Below are 23,995 nucleotides of genomic sequence, written 5' to 3' on the forward strand. Positions count from 1 at the left end.
CGTTGTGTAACCGCCCTATGCGCTGCCCCTGCGGATGTCTCGGGCAGGCCATGCCGAGATGGGCCTTCTTGTCGGGCTTGGCCTCGGGCCTTTTCGCTTGCCCAGGGTTGCGCCATGCGGGTCTTGGGCCTTAAGTTATGCCATGTTGATTCATTGGGGATAGGGGCCTTATTCTTGGTCCCGGTCTAGTCTCCTAAGGGAGTCTTAGTCCGGGTTATTCATGGTCCAAATCCATTCTTCTAAGGCTCTTGTTTACATGGACCTATCATATTTTAAAATAAAATGATGGAACAACGGGTGTGATTGCTGTACAAGTGATATGTAATGTCTTTGAAAAACAAATTGATTAAAAAGTGTTTGTGCACAATTTGGTTAGGTGGATTCTAGGTCGAGAGCAGGTGGGAACAATGTTAATTTCATCTATACTTGCACACTGGACGTGTGATATATATAGTGAGCATAGTGACAAGGTACGCGTTTAATTCGCAAATAATTCATTTTTTTGCTATTACCGAACCAAACAGCGTATTTTACGTTGACCGAACGTTTGACCGTATAAAACACAAATAAAACGCGAATTTGATGAATTTTCCGAATTAAACCCGTTCTTTTCACTAAAAATTCGTCTGCTTTACTGGGAATAAGCGCGTGAATAAGCATGAGGAGAGATAAAAGTAATTGAACTGTGGGCCATGCCCACGTGATTTCCCACTTATACAATTTGAATGGCTTTTAGGATCTTTTGTGCTCATGAATTATATAAAGTTTGTATGGTAACTTGAATTTGGACCTTTTTTTTTTTTTTTTGCGTTCTGATTGTACCGAATCATCCCCGAATTATACCCGACCCACGAATTTTTGATCTCGCCGAACTGAACCCGAATTTTTCATTTGTCACTATGATAGTGAGTAAGGCCTGGGTGCTATTATTCATGTTACGATCTCAAAAATATATCATATAAATTTCAAATTTTAATTTAAGTAGCTTAATAAATTGTTTATATAATAAACTTGTAAAACACTCATTTTTATTATTTTTGGATTTTTTTTTTTTTACTATTTTGTATGATTTATAAAAGAAGGCCAAAAATGACCTAAAAATAAAATAAAATTGTTAATATTTTAAGCTATTTTTTGTCATCTTTCATAAATTATAAAAAATAGTAAAAAAAAATTCAAAAATAGTAAAAATTAGCATTCTACAAATTTATTGGATAACCAATTTATTGAGCTACTTAAACTGAAGTTTGAAGTTTATGTGTTAGGTTTTCGAAGTCATAGCACGGATGACCTTATGCTATCCATAGCACCCAATCCTTACTCATGTATAGTTATAGACTATTACCATCAGCATCTTTTTGTTATTGCAAAAATATTGATGATTTCATGTTAGTTATTGAACACGAACATTAAACGGTCAAGTAAAATGCAATGCATACCATCAAAGCTGCTGCCAATGAATCCTGTACTCAACAAAATTGACATCTTTTATAATTACAACGGTTAATGTTTCAGTAATTAAATTTTACTTTCTTTTTTTAAATAATTTTAACACTATAATTAAATGCTTTACGTTAATTAAATTTTAAATCATTAATTGCTGTTGTAGCTTCTCAAATTAACAATTCTTTGAGGCAAAGACAAGCATATTTTAGAACCAATATTTAATTTAGTGATAAAAGACAATGCATCACAATCACATACTATCCGTGTGTGAGAAGATCACACTAACAGAAGCCGATTTCAATCAGAATGTATCCTCATTATAAAAACTTTTTGTTGTCCAATTCTATTCAATTTATAAACATTATACACGATTGAGCACATCACACCCTAGCTTTGTTCCACATGATATATATAGCTTTTGTACTTGCGATGAATATTTCATTTCCAATTCTCCTGTAACCGATTTTTTATGAAACTAAAATATATATATTGATAACATAGACATCAACAATATTAACGTCCAGATTCAAACTAAAAACACTGCTAAAGTTAGCATTCAATTTTCAAATCAATATAATACTAACGTTCCGATCTAATATAAACGCTGGTGATATTACCCGAGGCGGAGGGAAGAAGAAGGAATGGAGGTCAATTCACCTCTATTTTTTATATTTATATATGATTTTCTATATAATTTATAGTGAAATAGCATATATTGCAAAATTAGTTTCTGTTTTTATTAAAAAAAATCATATAATTGATTTTATATGCATTTAATTTATATAGTTTGAAAATCTGACTCAACTGTAAGTAAATGAATATTAGTGTTCAATTTTTAAGTCAAAATTCTAGGACAAGCCCATATTAGTAGTCATCTGAAATTTGTTTTTTTTTTTCTGAAATTGGGCCGTATGTTGTAGTGCTCTCGAAATAACGCTTAGTCAAAGAGACATTTCTTAACGGAACAAAATTTGGGAGAGTCTCAGTTCTCAGTTCTCAGTTCTCAGATCTAAGATAGTAAAGAATGGAGAAAAAAAACAAAGCAAAATTACATAAATATTTGAGTTGCAATAAGCGCACGGAAATGGAGTCCTAAGTTACAACAACACTTCATCAGCAGCCTTATTTGTCTGTTTGTTTATACTTTATATATTTGAGATCTATATAAAATAGAAAGAACTGGAAACATTCTAAATTGTTTAATTTTCAATTAAATATTCAAATTTTAAATTAAAATACTTTTTTTTATTTTCTCATTTTTTAATTAAATCTGAAAAAATTTCAACACTATAATTAAAGAGAGATTTAGATATTTTCCCATCTTAACAATTTTATTAATACCCTCATTCCTTAATTTAATTACTTAAAAATACATTTTAATAACAATAAAAAAAACATAGATGGACAATTTTGCCCTTCATTCAAAATCCTCTCTCTCTCTCTCTCCGGTTCTATCTATACGAGTATACAAGTATCAAATAACGTTTTCTATTAGTCAATTGGAGTGATAACCCCTAATTTGGCCATAGATCCCCATAAAAAAAATGATCTTTGCCATAGGATGACCCGTATCTTCTGACAAAAATTTATACATACCCAAAGCACTGAGCTTCTTTCCCACATCGACCTAACTTAAACCTATCTCTTTTTTTGTGTCACATGTTCGGATTGGAGAATAGAAAGGTCCTCCTTTTCTCAAGAAAATGAGCAAATTGGCTTCCATACAGACCTGGCCCACGACCATACTATAATTTTTTTGGAAATAAATCTGCGACCCTGCTATTCCAAATTCATCCCTTCATTTATTTCGAGATTCGTGCACAGAAAACTACTGATTTTGAGATTTGTACATCTCATAAAATAAAGGATTGGATTTGGAATAGCAGGGTCTTGTGATTCTTGAAGAATCACAGCAGATTTATTTTCAATTTTTTTAACTTGGGAAATCATCTGAGTATATTTCTCAGTCAGATTCTCGCCAGTACCAAATTCTGAGTTTATCTAGTATCTTAAGAGGAGAGATTCAATGTTCATGATTATTACTTACTAGTATCAAACGACGTTAAAATTTTAATTCGTGTTTAAATTAATATATATAAACAGTTAGACATACTTTAAATCATCTCAATTACATGTATATAATACCATTTTGATTTCATTTTAATAGCAATAAGAAAGAGGGTTATATCATTTTTTCGACTCTCGGTGTATATTGGAAAACAAATTGAAATGATATAAAGTATAAACCTTTGCGTACACATATTGCATGATATATACATATCTAATCGATTAGTTATCTTATTTAATTTTTTTTTTTTTAAATTATCGAAAATTTAATTTCATTGGCACTGATTAAGCACCATGAACATGAACATTGGATCCCTCTTATATTAAGTATGTCAAATTATAGCCAAGCAGAAGTGACTTGATCAGAGATTATCAATCTTGTCTAACCAGACAAATCGAGAAGACACTTCTCTAATGATGAACAGTTGGAGCAGCAGAAAGCAAGTAAAGTTTGCATAGAAAGACTCTTTGAAAACCCTATTTGCATATCCCTCTTTCATGCATTTCAAGTATGCTATCATAATTCATAACCCACCAGTGATACACCCATAGCAGGAAAATATATATTAATACCAAGGACTCGAGCTAGTTTAGTTTTGTTTTCCGGACTCTTGAAAGAACAAATCAATCTCATCCAAGAGTTTTTTGTTCTTCACTCGACTTGCTTCATAATCTTTACTTTGGTTCTGCATTAAGTGAATAAGCTGGATCCACAGTTCGCCACTGTCATCATGGCCCATGGCGAACTTTTCATTTTCCTCCGGATCAAGTTGGTTTGCTTCAGTTTCACCGTATAGCTGCCTCCGACAAATCTGAAATGTAAATTGCCAAAATGTCTTAGTTATACTTTTGTCTTGTTTTGATCTGGTAAACTCCGTATGGGTCATAAGTCACGACCACTGACTGATATTTTTTTCAATAAAATATAGGAAAAATGCCAAATATGCAAGAAAATAAAAAATCACAAGTTCAAATATAAATATGACCTGAAACAAATGGTGTAGAATGGAAACATGTTCTTGTGTTAGGTAGTTCCTCTTCATTAATTCCCGAAAAAGCTTCACAATCTCTCCAGTTACGTTCCTTGCTGTAAGTTGATTTACAATTCCACTTACAACTGTTTCCCGGAACAACTTCCCTATCCAGATGGGTACAGGTTCCCATCTCAGCAATGACACCACTACACCAACCAAACCCTCTTGCCTGTAGGCAAAGCCTTTCGAGGATAGACCAGAAGCAGTACCTAAACCAACCACAAGTTCCTCAACAATTAACTTGCACCATTTATTACTACAGTCCCTCAAAACCCTATTTTCCCAGCCCAAGATGGTAGCTAATATTGAACCACAATTTCTGGAAACAATTCCATTTTCATGGAAAACGAAACCTTCTGCTACAGAAATAATGGATTGGAGGTATCTAGGAGAGCATTTAAGCTCCTCATTTGAGCGCATTTTCTGCTCAGATATCCGGTCAAATAGTTCAGTCAGGCACTGAGAGGAGACAAGCTTGATAAGAGATGAACCGGTGCTGAGAATTTTGCATAAATCATGGCAAGGTATGCCAAGAACCAAAGTGGAATGGGAGTCGGTGCCACTTTGGAAAAAATCTTGCCAATCAACTTCTGCTTCTAAGATTGCACGTAAACTGGAACAGAAAGTAAGAAAGAGACGTTAGCCAGTTGAGCCTGTTTCTCTAAGTATAAATTGTGAAATCTGTGCTTTTGACCGATGCCTCAAAAGATCTACAATTATACTTTAATTAACCAAAACTTGCCTTAACCCTCAGTTGTGCAGGTATGTCTCAGTTAGTAGCCAAATTAAGCCAGCCTACCCACAACTATGTAATGGGGCTCCAGAACAGACATGGGAAAAAAAGTTAGCTTCAATTGGTAGCTTGACAACCAGTACTAAGGATAATCGGTAAAAAAGGTACTGAAATCTGGTACTGTTGTGCATCGATCCCTTGATAGCTTGATTATAACTTGATAATCTGTGCGATTGAAACTAATCACCAGCAATTGTCTTAACAAAGAGGCTGAGTAACCCATTTAAGGCCAGGCTAATTGTTTTGAGTCCATGTACTCACCTTCTCAAAGAAAAGAAGGATAACAAGAGAACAAAAATCAGCAATTCCCCCAAAGGAGTCTCTTCGCCATGCTCTGACAAGGCTGGTCCTTTGGCACAGGCCTCCTGTACAACCCGATCCATCAAGGAAACCAAGGATCGACTGAATATCACAGCTTTTGCAGCAACTTTTAAGACTTGTCTTGTCGAGTGATGCAAGATTAGACAGAATATTCCCAGTAGAATATTCTCTTGTTCAACTATCAGTTGCGAGTCTTGCGAATTTTCTAGTTTCTCTAGTAGCTACAAAGATTATAATACATTAGCTCATTATGTCATGATAATAGTTTCAATTTAAGCCTCATTTGAACAAATTAAGAGGAAAAGAACAAAAGAAAAGAATTTTTAAAAATAGAAAAAAGATTGTGAGCTGGATCAATCAACAATGGTAGAAATTTTAGCAGGTGCATAAATCCCATGCTGGAACCAGCCAGTATGAGTACAACATATACCAATTTGAGAGCAAAAGGTAGTTCCAATATTTTATTGGTGCAATGTCTTAAAAAGTTAATATAGCTGGTAAAAGATACTTAACATATTATTTTAACCCTACAAAACAGCGTCATGCACACCTTTGCAAAACATAGACAATTCATATGTAACCCTAGAAAATATAGATAAATATCCTGTACCCTCTTGCAGAATAATTTGAAGATAAACTGCACCTTCCTCGGTGATATCTCCAAATTACTTGAACAAAAAAGGATTAATTTAGATGCTTCTAACTACAAATTGAAAAGAACCAGAGTGCTTGATATTTTGATAGTTCTCGAAAGGCATATGGAAAGTTCCATATATTGCAGGAGATATGATATTTGCTATTTTGCAGGGCATCTGGCAAATATCATATTGCAGTGGCATATATGATACTTTGATCTTTCAGGACAACAAATGAGGTTGTTCTAAATAGAAAGGGTTCAAACCTTGAGAGTAAGCGCAATCCACCCCTCCTCATTAGAAAGTTCCTTGTAACTAGCTGAGTACAAAATATTAAATATTATAACAGAGCTTGCCTCAAGTATCACAGAAGAATTCAAAGCACCACATAAGCTATTCAATGCATTTGCAATGCCACATAGACAAAACCGGTTTGAACTTTCTGGAAAGACCCTTATAATTTCATTTATGACATTCAACACACATAGCGCATCGACCTCCTGACCCGTTTCCACAACCTGACCCATTATCAACACAAGAACTGAAATTAAGTGATTGTCCCCAGTGACTGCTAGCTTAGCAATTGTCTGCAAATCCATTACCGAGTGAACTCTGTCAAGTTGCAAGACAGTTGAGTTGCTAGAGTTTGACTGACAGAAGTTTAAAATCTGGTTTGAAAGTGGGCTGATGATCTCATTCTGTTGAAAGAGCCATTTTAGTGCCACGGGATCAACCCGCATAGATAGCAAATCCCATTCTTTGTAGGTTATCAAGTTGAAAACAGTTTTCTCTGCTTCTGGGCTGTATGGGGCCTGGCACATTGAGAGTGTGCCCCTGATGCCGCTGTAGAGAAGTATTAGTAGAGTCAAAATCATGCAATCAGTTCGCCCACGAGTGAAGTTGCTGCTGTTTATTAATATGTACTGCTCCAGAGATGCGAGTGTCTGGGTTTCATCTGCAATCCTAGTTACACATTGTGTTCAGTGAGATGACAAACTGGAAATGGTTTTCAACTTACATTTAAAACTTGCAAAAGCACTGGAAGAAAGGGACAATTAGGACACGCTCAAACACCACAAAGTAAAATAAAAGAGAAAGAATGGTAATTACAGTATACTGTAGGCATAGTAAATCATTCAGCAGGACTGGCCTGGTACCGACTATAAACAGTGGGATACCAATAAGCACTATTTTAACAGTAAATCCATTCGGATCTAGTCAATAGAAGCACACATATTAACCTGAAACGGAGATAAAGAAGTTTTGGTTGTCACAATGAATACTGGTAAGTAATTACAGTCCAGTAATATTGTTGTACCCTCTTTGCTTGGTTGACCACATTTAATAAATGTGGTACATAAATAATAAATTAATTAGGTGACAGATCTTACCTCTCACCATGCAATGAGCTGGCATACAATAAAACAAGAACAGCGTGTTGACATGAAGCCAAGTCAAAATCAAGCAAACACTTTAAACCAAGTAGGTACAACAAATCAAGTGGGTCAGATGGTAGATGAAGATAAACATCTCTAATTTTGTCTCCAAACTCAGCCCCCAACACCCGGTCCACTACCAAGCTGTGTAACATGTACACCATTGACTTTAAACTCTCTCCAGGAAACACACCCAGAAACCCAAATGACAAGCTGAACCAAGATGATGAGACGAGTAAACTCGCAAACAGGCTAGCTGATTTCGGTGATCCATTAAGTAGGATTGTATGAAATAGTTCTAGAACTCCAAGCAACGCATCTTCATCTTGGATATCACTCTGAATCCAAGGCAGTAGGAATGCTTCACATGTTTCTACAATACCAGTCTCGAGACTTATTTTTTCATTATTTTTGTCTATTGCAGTTTCTCCTTCATGACTATACAGTAATGCCTCCTTCAGAAGATAAAGTGAATGCAGTAGTAAAGTCGAATCAGAGGCCTCATAATTTGATAAAACAGAAGAGATTGCATGATTTGATGCCTCTTTAATTAATGAAGGCAGTTCCTTCACATCACATGCTGATTGAGACTTCAAGATCTCAACGTATATTAGAGATGCAAGGACAAATGTCTCCAAATGCAACCCCAAGTTACCAGAGTTGTGGCTTTTGAAGATTTGGGTCAAAGTTACTGCTATTTCCTTCATTTGGTGCGGTGACATTATACCAGTACAGTATGTCACACAGCTAAAAACGAGCTTGAGCACATCAGGTTGCACTGGGTGGTATGGTATTTCGGCAACATAGTGCAGAACAGACAGAACCGTTTGGAACCCTATTGCGAGCTTTTGCTTGAAATCTTCAGCTGTTGACAGGAGAGAGAGAACTTCGATGCAAGAGATAACCAACGCATCATTTTTCCCTATGAACAGTGATGAATAATTAGACTAATTGTTTTCTGTGAAGTGTCAAACGACAAGTCAGTCACTATATCCTTCAAAATAGTTCAGTTCCTCAGCATCAATTGTGGATTTTGACTTTCATTTAATACACCAAAATCAGGGCTGGCTGGTATGGTTAGAGACCACTGTGGTAAGTTTCAACTTTCAACTGCAAGTCCTGTCTAACTTATCACATTTGAGCAGCATAAATTGCAAGTAAGCCTCAATTTATATTGTGCGATAATAATCCTCGCCCCCGACTTGGCCTAACTAACCTTTTGTGCATATGTACCCTTGACCAGTTTATTAAAATTCGGTCAATGCGGCTGCATATTCTTATTCGGTTGCAATCCGAATAGAAAATATGTATTCGGTCAAATATGCGGTTCTGCATTTTCGACCGCATATTACCGCATACTTGTTTATATATATATGAATTCTCATTTAAAATCCGCATATATAAGTCCGCATAAAAATCCGCACATGCGACTGCATATACTGCATAAAAAATGCATTTTAAAACATTGTCCTTGACTATGCCTCAATTAACCAGAATTAACCTCAAACTTGCCCTCTTGTACCTCATTTATCTGAATTGAACCTCAATAAACACTTCTTCCCTTTAGTTACCCTTGATAATGAAACTACATCCCAACCAAAATTTACCTTGGTGCAGTAACCTTTACGTCACTTCAGTTATGAAATAGACCAAAGAACCAAGTGAACAGACAAAACAAAAACAAAAAATAAGATAACCAAAAATGGCTTTAAATGTCCATGGTGATAAGTTGACCCCATTGTGGCTAAAAACAGTAACTCGCCAGAATTTTACTGCTGGTTTTGAAGATCTATCCAATTACACATAATTTATGAGTTACCTGATAGTCTAAGCACTTCAAATATGTAATCAGCAATATTCTCCTCAATAAAAGCTTGGATCTGGTCAACACAGCCCGGGCCCCATGACAGGAAATGAGCAATCAAGTCAAGTGCACCGGCTTGAACTTCAGTGTTAGAAGAAAGCAAAGACCCCTTGACCGCATCAGCAAATAGGCTCACCAGAGGGGTACAGGCCACAGTCTCATTTGACGTATCAGTACAATTGTGTTCTTCTCTTGCACCAATGCAGTTGCGGTCTTTTGCCAATAGGTTGTCAAAGACGCCTCTTTTAGCTAACACCAGGAGCAATGCTGAAATACAATTTTAGATTGCACGTTGATTTTTACACAACAGTTTATATGCAGGTCTGGTCTTAGACCCGTACAATTTCCCTATTTTTCTGGTACAACATCAAAATTTATAGTTGTGTTTACCATTTTGCTTAACTGTGCCAGAGTCATTGTTTTTTGGAACCATTTGGTAGTTTGGCTCTCAACAGTACAATCTAATCCAAGTCCCTAGTAGATATATTCTATTACCAGTACCGGACCGGTACTGCCCAGTACTTGTGAGGGACACACAGAAACTTAGCCTTGCATAGAGAGGCACTGGTGCATACCAATACAGTTTAATCGAACATCATCACTTTGAGTCTTGAGAAGAACATTAAGAGAGTGGCGTAACAATAGTGCCCCGACTGTCAACAGATCAGCCATGTAGTTGCCACATGAATCATCATTATATATATTGTAATCATCATCATCATCCCATGGTGATGCTTGCAACTGTGACAGTTTGAACAGAATAAATAGTATCTCTCCACGTACCTCTTCACTGCATAAGTAGAGAACATTAATAAAGATTTTGTCCATCTTGCATAATTACTAAAGTATATGCATTGGTATAGTTACCAGTAACAAGCAAGCGCACTTGGTCCTACCGGCACCAATAATTACCACCTAACACCACAACTTGTTCGTTAAGAGAAAGGTAAGTAGATATAATTAGCATAATTAAATAACAATATGAAGTATACTTGCTATTTAAACATACACATACCACATATAAGGTGGGACAAAGAAAATAGCAAATACTGATTTGCGAAGGCCATTTTGATAATTTCTCACCTTGGGAGTTGGAGTCCATCCAAAAGTTTTGAGAAGAGAGCATATTTGTCCCGAATACTTGTTGCAGAGATACAATGATGATGTGAAGCTAGCAACAGCCCAAAGCAGTGTAACTACATGGTGGAGAAAAAGAAGAAAAAGTAGGATGTGTAAGAAAATTTGATAAGGTTTCCACATGATGAGGCATATGGATTCAATAAAAAGTAAAGTTATAGACATAGTAGGAAATATCGGGATCGGGCGGTCCGACCGATTCGGATCAGAAAATGGGACTTTTTGGCCAGAAGCTTGTTTTACACTAAAAAAAGGGGAAAAAATTGATAAAAAAATTAATTTGTCAATAATTTATATTTAGATAAATGATTACAATTAAATAATCTACTAATACAATATAATACAAGCATTAAAACTATAAACACACTCTTTCACTGCCAGAAACTATATCGTGCTGGCTGGTCACTTTATCGTCTATTGTATTATGATAAAAATGGAGATATTGTTGTCCGGAACAAAAAAAAAAAAAAACATTGTAAACCCAAATGAAAGATTGTTAACATCTTTAATCACGGGTTCATATTTCTCTATTTCAGCATAGTTGATACTTGATACTCTATTTAATCAATGAATGTGACAAGTTTTCAGCATGTGCATAGTTTATACTCTATTTAATCGATCACGAATTCAAGTTTTCAGACGAATATTGACCAGAATCGGACCAGAATGACAGAAATTGGATGAAAAACACAAAATCCGCAAATATCGGCAAGGTATTGGATCGGTCTCGGCCGATACCGATACGTATCGGCCGATCCGGATCGGTATCGGCTGATATTTCCTACTATAACTTATAGACCAGAAGCACGTTTTGATGGTCACTAATAAATTGCAGAAGTGCCGCTGATGGTCAGGTATTGTATGCATTTGAGAAATGTGAGCCCCCCACAGAACTTGATACCTTTTGTATTGCTGCTATGTTTCACCTTTTATCCATGTTCAGATTTCTTTAACTTTTGAAATGACACAAGCAGAGAGAGAAAGAGAGAGAGACCGTGTGGAGCTGTCTTATCAAAGATCCTGATAAACAAAGCATCTCGCTAATCCTCGTAACAAAATCCCCTACAACTGAAGTATCTGATTGTAGAGCCGCAGCTAGTTGAATGACCACCTCCGCCACCTGTCGCGCGAGAGCATCGTCGGCCCTGTCGGATGCTGAGGAAAGGGCGCGGAGTAGGGGAGCCACTAGTAAGTGAGGGTGGGACGTGCGTAATGAGGCGATGAAGGAAGTTGTTTGGGTGGAGGGGATGCGATCGCAAGGGAGACGAAGGGCAAGGGATAGGTTGGAAAGAGCGAAGGAGAGGTGATGCGAGAGGGAATGGGGGTCAGAGAGGAGAGTGGTGAGGCAGACGAGGCAGATCTGACCGTCGGAAGGGGTGAGGAGGGAGAGAGAGGAGCGGTGGCCCTTAGCGCACGTGTAAGGCTGGGATCCTTCTGGTTCTTCTCCGAGGTGTTGCGAGAACTCCATTGGTCTTTGTCTTCCCCCTTTAGAAAGGAACTCCATCGGTCATTGGCCTGACTGGGGTGGGGACTGGGGAGTGATGAATGGATGCTTTTCCTTATTTTCTGTGTGTGGGAATAATCAATATATCTTCAGGTAGCAATTAAAGTGTCAAATTAGTTGGTTTCATATTTCACTAATTCACTTGACTCTGGTATTCCATATTGTAAACTAATGCACTAAAAAGTGAAAACAAAAAAAAGCATGTAAATTCCAATTTTGATTGGTTACCTTTTATGTAATTCATGGTTTCTTAAACTTCTATTAATGCTTTTACTACATTCATTAACAAGAGGAGTTTTCAATGATTCTTCACAAGTAATTTGTGTTCTTCAAAATTTTGGAAATTTTTGGATTCAATTAATACAAAGTCAAAGAGCTAAAAAACACTTGACCGCTTTGACTTTGTAATGATTGATCAAAATTTTCTAAATTTTATATGTAGACACATTACTTTAAATTACTGTTTGACCGCTTGACTTTATATTAAATGAATTTCATTCAATAAATTTGAAGTTTGGTTTAACAGTTTGATTTTGCTCCTTTGAACTCAATTTAATAAATTTGAAGTTAAGCTCATTAAAAATCTTGTTAAGCCTAGCACAAGCTAGAAAATTTATGGATGTAACTTACAAGAATCGAACGAGTGATTTAAAAAATAATCTAATCTATGACAATTATTACTTTGGAAATTGGTTTCAAATTCTACTCAAACAGTATGGATAAAATAACATACGTCGAACGGTGTTTAGAAAATATTTTTCAAATTATATCTGATAAGTAATTTACCGATCGAACGATTTAGAAAATACTTTGTACTGAGTTGACATTTCATACCTTTTCAGGCGTTCTCTGCTGTATCTATTAGAATTAGATGACGATCAAACAACTCGGCTCAAAGTTAATCTCAGGCGTTCTCTCTGTAACTCAGGAACAATACGATCCCACATTAACAGTAATAAGTTAAAGATATCACAGATACCCTGTAAAACCACTCAAACTTGTTCATAGACCCCACTACAAACTTGGCAAAATAAAAATATCTGAATACCTTATATGAAACATGAAAAACATCATATAGCCCAAGAAAGCAGCCAGAAAAATATTAATAAAACTGAACGTGCAAAAAAGTGGTGAGGTCGAGACTAGAGCCTGGAACTTGGAAACTAGGCTCTTAAGGTCGAGACTATAATATAACAACTAAAAAAAACAAAATTTTAACTAGAAAAAATGTAGAGTACAATAATGTCACCGCACAACAAAATTTCAATTGATGGTACAAAACCAGTGACTCATTCCTTGAATGCTCTGTTTATTTCTTTATTGGATACGGCACCATAAAAACAGATTCTTGTGTTACCTTTAGTAACCTTCTCTTCCAAACAGGTCTTGTACAAGTCCCAAAATTCAGCACTACAAAGATAAGAACAAAAGAGCCACCTCAGTTTGCAATTATGAGAACTTTTTAGGTAGTCAAAACTTTTATGGAAAAAAAATTCACATATCCATTTATAGGCTTCATAATATCCTAAATAGACCCCCACATAAATGAAAAAAAAAATGCCCCAACAAAAGCTGGTCGGTACCTTCTTTTACTCCTCCCCTCATCAATCATTCATCAAATACAATTCAAAGTCAAAGTGGTCCTCCCCTCATGACTCATTCATGAGCTATAATTAAGGGGTGGGCCTTTCTTCAGGAAATTGGGGAAAAATTATAATGTGATCCTAATCATATTTTTTCCTTATTTTCAAGTCTATGTAAGAAAATTTCCCTTCAAAACAAACATGTAAATGACAAAACTTTGGTATCTAACCTGACTTGAGGAAGAGTAAACAATGAGAAAGCTTTGGCATCTCTTTGCATGTCTAGTACAACTAGCTTTAACCTTTTCAGTGATAAAGCTTCCATGTCAATTAATTTCTTTATCCTGTTCATACAATTATTTTTCAAAAAAAAAACAAAAATTGATGAGAACCAAAACTTATCTGGAAATATACTCCAAATTTTAACAGAAGTGAATAATACTTCTGGATTTTGACTGCATGTTCTTTTGTGCACAATGCACAGCGCACAAAGGTATAAAGATCAATTAATATTTAATATTGACTGGTATGGATGTTGCAGGTTAGTAGTTGTCGGTATTTGCTTAATAACTGTGTAGGTTTTTGGTACGTTTGTCATTGGTACCAGATTGGTGGTACCAGTAAAACTTTGTAATACTTTGGTTTGGTTTTCACTCTAATGGAAATTGGTGGCATGGCCACTTCTTTCAAAAAATATATATATATATATATTGACTGGTATGGACTTGTACAGTTGTACTAATTGGTTTGGTTTACATCAAATATTTATCCCTCTGAGCTTTATTATCCAAAAAGGATTATTTTTTACCCATATCCTTACAGCATATAACATATAACCTAAGCATGTCACCCAGTACGTGCACCTGTACTTGCATTGGGCAAAATTGTGAGCAAAAGAAAAAAATTAGATGGAAAAATGAAAATAATAGTAACCTGCTTGGCGTGCCACACGCAATATTTACTTGGACCTTTAGCAAGTTCACCTATTTAATAAGATGAAGATCAAAGGTGAAAGAACAAAGGTAGCATTTAGTGCCTCATATAATTTATACTTTCCAAACCATTTGGAAGACTGAACTTGCAATGGGTACAAGCCAGTACATGACTCGGTAGAAAGATTTAGGGATTGGCAAAAGAAAGATCTGAGAGAGAAACCAACTGGGCATTATAGAACAAAGAAAACAACAATTAAAATTTTTGTAATTGCTTAAATGGCCTACCGCAACTTGTTTGGGAGTTAGGTTGTTGTTGTTGTATAATTGCTCAAATGGAAATACCGATACCGAAGATCTCATAAGAAAGAAAAGAAAACACTAATACCTGTTCCTCCACCTTCAAGTGCTTGGCAAAAAGCTTAGCAGGACGGCATTCTTTCGTAAACGGTTTTAAGCCCCTAATAAAACCAATTATTCATTCAGCCCCTAAATTGGTTTACAAATTTACAAAATGAAAAAGGAAATGCCAGCAGTGGCTTAGTTTGGTTGACATGACATTTCTTTGGGGGAGGTTGTTGTTTGCAAATGATATAAGTAAAACAGATAACAAAACAGGCATTAAAACAGATTGATTTAAAAAAACTTTTGGAGGTATATTTCTGTAGTTTGTGTAGTTGGCAACGATTGCATAAGAGAGGCTTGTTTAAAAAAATGAGAATAACCTAAGAAGCTCCAGTGATCTCAAGGCAGATATGCTAATAACAAGTAATGTTGGGCTGCCGACTTCCACATAACTTCCTAATTCCTTTGCTTGACAAAGCTCTTCCTTCCATAACACACCAAAGGCCTCTTTTATATGGTCAGAAAAGTTGTCTACATCTTGATCCACCCCTTCAGCCAACTCAACCATACAACGCTCTGCATATAATTCATAAAATAAATTGAGAAGAAAGAGCACCAAATAAATCAAGCAAGTAAATATTTTGGGTAGCTTCAGCAGCTTAGTTTCTAAATTAACTGGCATATTGGTCAGTTGTAGCTATGGGCTATGGCAGAAGTAATAAAATAGAGATTGTAGTACCTTGATAAGTCTCTAATTCAAGAGGCGAGAGCTTGGACTTGGTGGCAGTCTGATAAGAGTGCAGGAAGAAATGCAGCTGCCGATCTGCAGGCCCTGCAGATATCAATGTCAAGGCAGATCCGGATCCGCCATTGGTATTTACCTCCTTTTTCCCCTCTTTCTCCTCAGCTCCAGCTCCAGTGCCAGTGCCAAGGTTAGGGTTTTTGTTTTTTCTCTTGTGCTTGATGGATTTCTGGGGTTTAACTTTAAGCTTTGATTTAATTTTGGGAGATTTTGGTTTCGCGCTCCCGTTGGCCATTGTCGCTTTCAAGTTTCAACTGGCGATTGTCGTGTCGACCTTCGTTCCTTGCAATTGTATTCTGTTTCTTAACAAGGTTTTTCAAGGGTTTATCTTATCGATCCTCGTTCCTCCACCCATCCCCATTAGATTGCTGCTTTGGCAGCGTTTCTCTCAATTAACGGGCCTAAGTTCTACATGCTTTTTGGGCCTATGGGCCGCTACACTATCAAAAGTGAAATCTCTTTTTTTTTTTAATAGTCTAACCTTTATATGTTGAATGATAACTGTTTTCATTTTATTTGCAACAGTAAAACATCAAGTTCTTAGTCATAGGTTTCGTATGATCATAAATGCACAAAGTTTTTTTATATTTAAAGTAATCCTCTCGGAACATTCGGAGGAATATTGGCTCTAACTCTAAGTATATATATCTTGAAAGTAATATTTTTGTAGCACTAGTGACTAGGAGTTGAAAGGGACAACATAAATGTACATTGGATCAGTATATATATTTTCTTCTTTTCTTTTCTTTCCTTTTCCTTTTTTTCAATGCATTTATTTTTTGACAGCTTGATTTTATACTATTAATTAAAAAAATTATAGATTTTGCATGTAAACACATTATTTATGAAGTAAATTAGTTTCAACAATTTAGATTCATCATTTGAAGTCAATTTTAATAAGTACTTGAGTTTCATGAATCCTCACACAAATTGAATGATTTAGATCCGACTTTGAATAAAATTTGTCGGAAGCAGTCTAACAAAACCTTTTTTTTTTAATAGATAGATATACCGAGAGCATCAGATATCTGGTTTGACGCTCTACTAACTCGTGATCATATTAATGTAATAAAAGAGAAGAGGTTAGTGTAATGTCACAATCAGAAAGGACCCATATTATATTAATCCGTTGGTACTTTAGCCGATGTTTGATTTGAAGTTTGAAGTGACAGCATAACAGTATATACGTCAAATGGAATAAATGGGTAGGTCATAATGTCATACACACACAGAAGAACAATCAATCTTAATCCAATCGCACATCAATTCATTAATTTAATTAACCAACCGTATTTCATATCCATAAGTGATTATGTTTTTAAATAGCTCCTCATCATGCACCCGTAATACTTGGCATTTCACAAGAATAAGATAAGATTGGTTGGAATTCTGATCGGACGATCAGAACTAAAACAGAAATAGTATGTTCTGTCAGAGCCTCAGAGGATATGGACTAGACCAGACCGTCATGTGGACTTCTAAATGGGACCAATTTTGGAGGTGGTTATCACTTATCACAGGTGTAAGCCGCGTTTATGCCGACACGTCACTTGTCAGTTGGTGGATTTAAAAGTGGCCATACATTGATCCCATTTTTTAATTAAAAAATATTCAATATTAAATAAAAAAATAACACAAATGTTAATGTTGTTTTGGTATTTATAAAAATGCTCAAATCGTCGAGAATATCAGCGATCCACTTTCTTTCAGAATCACAAAAAAATTGACGGTCCAAGAAGAAAATAGATTATCGTATCCGCTTTTATTTTTCAAATACGGATATAGGTTGGATAGTAGACAGATACGAATACATGTTGGATATTTGTTTTTTATAACAGTGAATAACATAATTTTATATATATATATTTACTATTTTAATACAGATAATTAAAATTTAAAACTATATCTGTATTCATATCTGCACGGATATTTGAATATCAGATATCTATATCTAATTTTCATATATTAATCCAGATACGATCAGATAATATATGATCTGTTTGTACCCCTAATACTCTAATAGCCAAGATTCTTGGTAGTCCTATTTTTATTTTTTATTTAAATTGAGATATGGTGCTTACTTCCTCTCCATTTATATTAAATCTATTATTTCTTGATCATAACCTAATATGACACACAGTTAGTGATCAAAACCTAATATGACACTATAACTTTTTGTACAAAACTCTGTTTTGAGCGTTCAACCACTTTTCAGAAAACTTGAGAGGAGGAGATATGGATTTTGAAGTTAAACCCTAAACCCTAAACTATGGGTTACCTTACAAAATGTCCCGCGCACTCAAAATTGCAAAAAAAAATATCGTTTATGACTTTAAAACTGCAATTGAAATTTCAAAAAAATTGATTCCAACAGAAAAATAAATGTTATATTTATAATAAAAATAAATAATTTCAAGGAACTTTTACTTGTAGAAGATTTTGTTGCACAAACAATCTAAATTGTATTTGATCAATATATAATTTTCTCGGTACTTGTGAACCGAGAGGAAGTAAGCACCAGACTTCATTTTTTTTTTAAAAAAAAAAACAACCAGGAATCTCGGCGGTCCAATTATTTTTTATGAATTGCCAGGAATCCTTACATTTCTGAAGAAAAAAAAGTGAATCGCCAACCGTCCTGGCGGTTTGAACATTTTTAAAAATTTCCAAAAAATCGTGGGCATTTGTGTTATTTTATATTTAATGTTGGATATTAATAAAAAAAATCAGTTCATTGACCCAACAACACTGTACATTATATATTAATATCTCTACAAGACTTAGAGCATATACATCTCACCAACTCAAATGAGTTTCTAACTAATTGTTAATTACTTTTTAAAAATTAAATTCTCTAAAGTTTCTAAACTCTCACATCTCTGAAATTAATTTTAGATTTTCTATTAAGCCGCTTTAGTAATAAATCAAAAATAAGAAATAATTTAAGTTAATTATTTAATCAACGTAGAACTTATAAATTATTTCTTAATAAAAAAACTTTTTTTGCATAATTGTTAAATAAGAAACTCTCTCATATCTTTAAAACTGAATTAGAAACTGTCACCTCAGATTAGAAACTGAATTATTAGAGATGTAGATGTGCTTATCCGTGTGAATAGAAAAGCTTAACAGCTAGTTAGAGCATCTCCAACAGTGATTGCTTATGGATTGATTATGCTGATATGTCAATTGTTTTTGTAATTGCTGGGTTGTATGGCTATTGCTTATTTAGTAATTGTTGGAAAAAATTGCTTAATAAGAAATCATTTTCTAAAAATGAGTTGGCCAAATGTTTAATTCTTATTGGTCAAATGTTTAATTTTCAATTGTTTGGTTGATTGCACCAGTGTAAGAGTGGATTGCTTAATTTTTAAAATTTCTATAATTGTTAATTTAGCAATTAATTTCAATTGCTGAATTGGAGATGCTCTTAGTCCCTTTCTTCTATCGCTCCACGTCACCAATCATATGACGTGTTAAGGGGAACAATAATTTGTCTGGATAATATTTTATTTCAATTTTTTTTTCTGCTGTACCGTAGCAGAATATATGGAATAAAATAAACGCTAAATATCTCTAAGAAAAATGCTGCATAAAGACATTTATAATAAAAAAAAAAAAATTGAATCATCGATTTTGCAACAACAGCGTATCCTCTGAGATATCTCAACTTTTGCGTGACCGACGTGTCCGGTGCCTATTCGGGGTGATGTATGGGGGCAGTATTAAAGTGTGCTTTGAGATTCGTGCAGAACGTATTTAAACGGTTGGGATTTTCCATGAAGTCACGCAAAGTTTGAGATATCTCGGAGGACACGAGTTCCAACACGGCAACACCTACCCCTCCGAAATAATTTATCCAAATAAATGCTCCTTTGACAATTATTCGTCTTCAATAATGAGCATTAATTGAGTCGTCTTTCCGTTGTTTTCCTTATAGGAAACCGTGGGTAACTTAAAATTAAAAATTAAAAATTAGAACGTGCTCTAAGATAAGATGTATAATATTTTCCATTTTGAATAACAGTCGGTCATTCCTGAATGGATTATATATATGGGGTGAATTTTAGGAGGTTGAAAAAACTGGCATAGCTTGATTTCATTGTATGAATGAAAATTTTCCAAAACTCATAACAATTTTGTTTATTATAATTTTTTTTTTTTAAAATGGTAACTAAAAGAAGTCGATCATAAAAATTGATTGATTATGCGGGAGGGGGTTTCTTAATTGAGGAGGGTTCAAATGCCTCCATTTTTTGTGCCTCCATCATGCCTCTATTTTTAAAAACTTTAATAACTCAAAATTTAAATCTTAAAATTCAAAATAAAACCGTTGGATATGAACTATATTTTATCTATACACATGTAAAAAATTATGGCATTTCAACTTTGTTTTGATTGTCATCTTGAGCTTGTAAAAATGTATACAAATGTGGATAATTTCTAGACGTTGATTTTTCAACTTATTGATTCATAAAAAAACAAAATCAAAATGTGATAATTTTTTATGGACACATAGAGAAAATAACATAGATTACATCTAACGGTTTTATTTTGACGTTTAAGTTTTAAACTTTGAGTTATTTAAGTTTTTAAAAATGGAGGCATGATGGAGGCACAAAAAATGAAGGCATTTGAACTCTCCTCTTCTTAATTATACATTGAAAAAACTGTATGACTAGCATATAATGAATTATTTAGTGAGATGTACAATTCAATAGTTAGAGAACACTGACATGAAAAAAAATTGGGACGTTTTGCAGAGGGAGAAACAGCAGAGCAAATGACATGTTGTGACAAAAAGCTCATGATTCGAAACTCAGTTCGGAATCAATTGCCTGATGAATAGCGTGTTAGTGCTTGATTGGATAATTTGGATTGAGCTGACCATCATTGATTAATTCAATATATATATATAAGTTCCGTTCCCACAATAAGAGAAACGTATATATATGGGAAGCAGATCACCTGCCCCTTGGGGTGCAGGAAAATCCTGCCCCCTCAGTCACTGTGGGGTGGGGTCGGATTTAGGATGGATGGGACCGGGTTTAGGGTTTAGAGTTTAGGGGGGCCCACTAACAGTGACTCTGGGGACAGGAAATTCCTGCTCCAGGGGGGCAGGAGATTCGATCCCATATATATGCCAACCACTTATCTTTTATAGTCTGATGATTGATAATTAATTTGTTAGTGCTACATGTAATTACATAGGATTGGATTGGCTATCGAAATATATATGCGTGTGTGTGTGTGTGGTCAAAATAGTACAATTAATATTTTATATACCTGGCATTAATTAAGTTAATATAAAGTTAATGGTTTAAATTTAAATCTAGTAATTCACATATGATATAAAAAAAATGATACGTTTGACATTTATAACCATTTACACCTGTGAGTTATAGAATATAAATTGTTGGTAGTGAATGACACGCTGCCTCTTTTTGCTCTGGACCTGTTATATCCTGACAAAAGATAAAGTCACAAATTAAGTGTACCTATTTTGACAGAGGCGCTTTTAATTTATACAGAAACCGAACACAAGATATATACAGAGTTGTTTTCACGTTATTGTCTATACACTTTCTGAATAAAAAAAACTGTACTCTGCCAAAAAAATGTACATTAAATTAAATTAAATAATGTTGAGTAGAAATGTTTTTTTCTGAATGGAAGGAGCAATATTTGCTATCGTGTCGAGTGTCGAGCGTCGAGTGTAGCTTTTGTAGAAAGTGGTTTGGCGGAAAGCAATTACCAGAAGAAAACAAAAATATGATATTGGACTATTGGACTATAGTCTATATATAGTTGTTTGCTTGTTTAATGTTGAATTGACAGTTTCTGTCAAGTTTCGAGAAAAAATTAAGGTGTAGTTGTTAAGATATCTACGTAGGATGAGAGGAACAGGTGGCAACCTTGCAACTAACTGACATATAACCGCCGTATTTAAATCGATCTCAGCTGGCATCCAAAATTCCAAATGATGGTGGACTATTCAGGGGATACCACTCTAGCTTGTTAATTAATTTTTAGAGCAATGAACGCTAACAAACTTACGTTTACTTTTAATTTTCTGCAAACTTACTTCACTGCTCCTTGTTGGTTGCTTAATTTCTGCAGCTCTTGTGTGTGGCTTAGGCTTAGTATTTTTTTTTTTTTTTTTTTCAGTTGGTGGTTAAGTATTACTCCAGATGCCAGTATGAGGCATTTGTTTACACATGCATAGTATCATTTTGCTATGAGATATTTTTCATAAGACGTCATCATGTAACTTAACCTTGTTTCTGCAATGAAACCGACTTTGACCTTTTATCAAAAAAAAATTAAAAAAAATGATTCAGTTCATTTAGTTTAATTCGGTTCGATTCGACTTAAATATTGTGATAAATTTACTTTTGTAATTTGTAATTTAATTTCAAGTGAATTGACTATACACTGCAAAATGATATTATGGTGAATTGACTATACATTGTAATTTAATAAATGAGTGAACTGATCATACACTATAAAGTGTATAGTCATTTTTTTTAATTTAATTTTGACAATTAAAAAATTGAATAAAATCACAATGCTAGAAAATATTGTATTACCGTTATAACATTATACATATTGATATAGTACACATACTTTGAGTTATAAATTGAACATCTGTTCTAAATTTATTTGATTGGGCTTATAATACAATTGGTCGAAACAAGCATATTGGCCATGGGTAATTACAATGGAAAGGGGATTTCATTATTTCCCAATTCAATTATTTCTTTGAAATGATAAGACCATTTCCTGTGACACTACCCAACAACAATTTCCTATTCTCAAATATCCCTTGACACATATTTTTTTTTTTAAATGCGAAATGTAACTTGCTATCTTTGTTATACTAAATGCACCGCTAATCGCTTAAAATTAAAAAATAATTACGATTAAAAAGTAAATAAATGAGTTTAGAGAAATTTGACGCGCAGGTTGATAACGGAGTTCGGCAAAACAAAGACCTACTTCTCCGGGACGTCGCAACCTCTTCTAAGTGCGCCTTTCTATACCCCACGAAAAATGTTTGCAACTTGTAAACCGGTGAGCCCTTACAAACCAACGGGAAGTCACACGGCCAACTCAAAGAGAGAACGAAGTCTCAAAATTTAGATCCTCAAGAAAAACACTCAAGATCTCACTCTAACCTAATCTAACTCAAGATTAGTGAAGTGGATTTGAGGTTGTTTGAGAGATATTGAAGTTTTAAACTCAATCAACAATGGAGAAACCAAGCTCACAGAAAAACAGTGTTTTGAAAGTTTGGGTCGGCTGGGAGAGGTTGGGACGGAGGCTCAAAGCTCTATTTATAAAAACAACTCCAAAAGGAACAATTTGACTAAAAACGTTACAGACGTTTTGTAAAACGTTACAACGTTTTAGTTCAAAATTCAAATTAGGTTTTCTTTTTCTGCGAGATTGATCAAAACGTTACCAACGATTTCACTCTGTAGAAACTTGATCAAAAACAAGGATTCTGAGGTTTGGAAATTTAATTAAAACGTTACAACGTTTTAAATCGTTCTGGTAACGTTTTCTATTCCTTTATATTTGATCAAGCTGTTCCTCAGTATTTTCTTACATGTTAAATCGTTATAATGTTTGTATCCTGTTGAAACAATATCAAACACACTTTATCAAAATTAAAATATTACAAATTAAATTCTTGATAAATGTCTTTATTATTTCTTCAGTTCAAGTAATCTATATTGCAATTCTAATTTGCTTGAACCTGCATAACTCTAAAATAGAAGAAATCATAAAATTCAATAATTGTATGTTTTGCAAATTAGTCAAATAGACGAAAAAGATTATTGCTAGAACAATAACCTTGATAAAAAAAACAAAACAAAAAAACAAAACGCTATTATTAAGTTTATCTACTTTAAACTATTGAATTGATGTGCTTCCTCTTCGTCTCTAAAATTAAAAGGAGAAATAATTTCAGCTAATTATTTGGCCAGCATAGAGTTTATAAACAAGGAAGCTGATATGAGTACGCGCACTTGCGTACCCGCACTTAAACTGCACTTAACTGCCATAACTCTATAACTGTAATTAAAGTA

The 23,995-nt window shown here is 34.5% G+C and overlaps 2 protein-coding genes across 3 annotated transcripts; both read right to left on the bottom strand.

Moving 5' to 3' along the window:
* Positions 1-3,777: 3,777 nt before the first annotated feature.
* Positions 3,778-12,435, bottom strand: PRD1 (putative recombination initiation defect 1). The gene is made up of 9 exons (XM_078300184.1): positions 11,728-12,435; positions 10,680-10,792; positions 10,172-10,386; positions 9,552-9,863; positions 7,688-8,654; positions 6,563-7,259; positions 5,602-5,882; positions 4,500-5,160; positions 3,778-4,325 (listed from the first exon to the last, which is right to left on the bottom strand). Exons 1-9 carry the CDS (start codon positions 12,235-12,237, stop codon positions 4,104-4,106), a joined length of 3,978 nt encoding a protein of 1,325 aa, XP_078156310.1. The 5' UTR covers positions 12,238-12,435; the 3' UTR covers positions 3,778-4,103.
* An 870-nt stretch (positions 12,436-13,305) lies between these two features.
* On the bottom strand, positions 13,306-16,210 carry LOC144552192 (U3 containing 90S pre-ribosomal complex subunit). Of its 2 annotated transcripts, XR_013510968.1 has the most exons (7): positions 15,837-16,210; positions 15,478-15,673; positions 15,141-15,213; positions 14,754-14,803; positions 14,051-14,164; positions 13,433-13,647; positions 13,306-13,400 (listed from the first exon to the last, which is right to left on the bottom strand). XR_013510968.1 is itself a non-coding variant. In XM_078300328.1 (6 exons), the coding sequence occupies exons 1-6, from the start codon at positions 16,132-16,134 to the stop codon at positions 13,527-13,529; spliced, it is 852 nt and encodes a 283-aa protein (XP_078156454.1). In that variant the 5' UTR covers positions 16,135-16,210; the 3' UTR covers positions 13,306-13,526. The 2 variants fall into 2 exon arrangements, 1 of the variants encoding a protein (XP_078156454.1); XM_078300328.1 differs by having other exon boundaries at positions 13,306-13,647.
* Positions 16,211-23,995: the final 7,785 nt, after the last annotated feature.

This window comes from Carex rostrata, chromosome 3 (genome assembly GCF_964058835.1).
Source record: "Carex rostrata chromosome 3, lpCarRost1.2, whole genome shotgun sequence".
Taxonomy (NCBI): Eukaryota; Viridiplantae; Streptophyta; class Magnoliopsida; order Poales; family Cyperaceae; genus Carex; species Carex rostrata.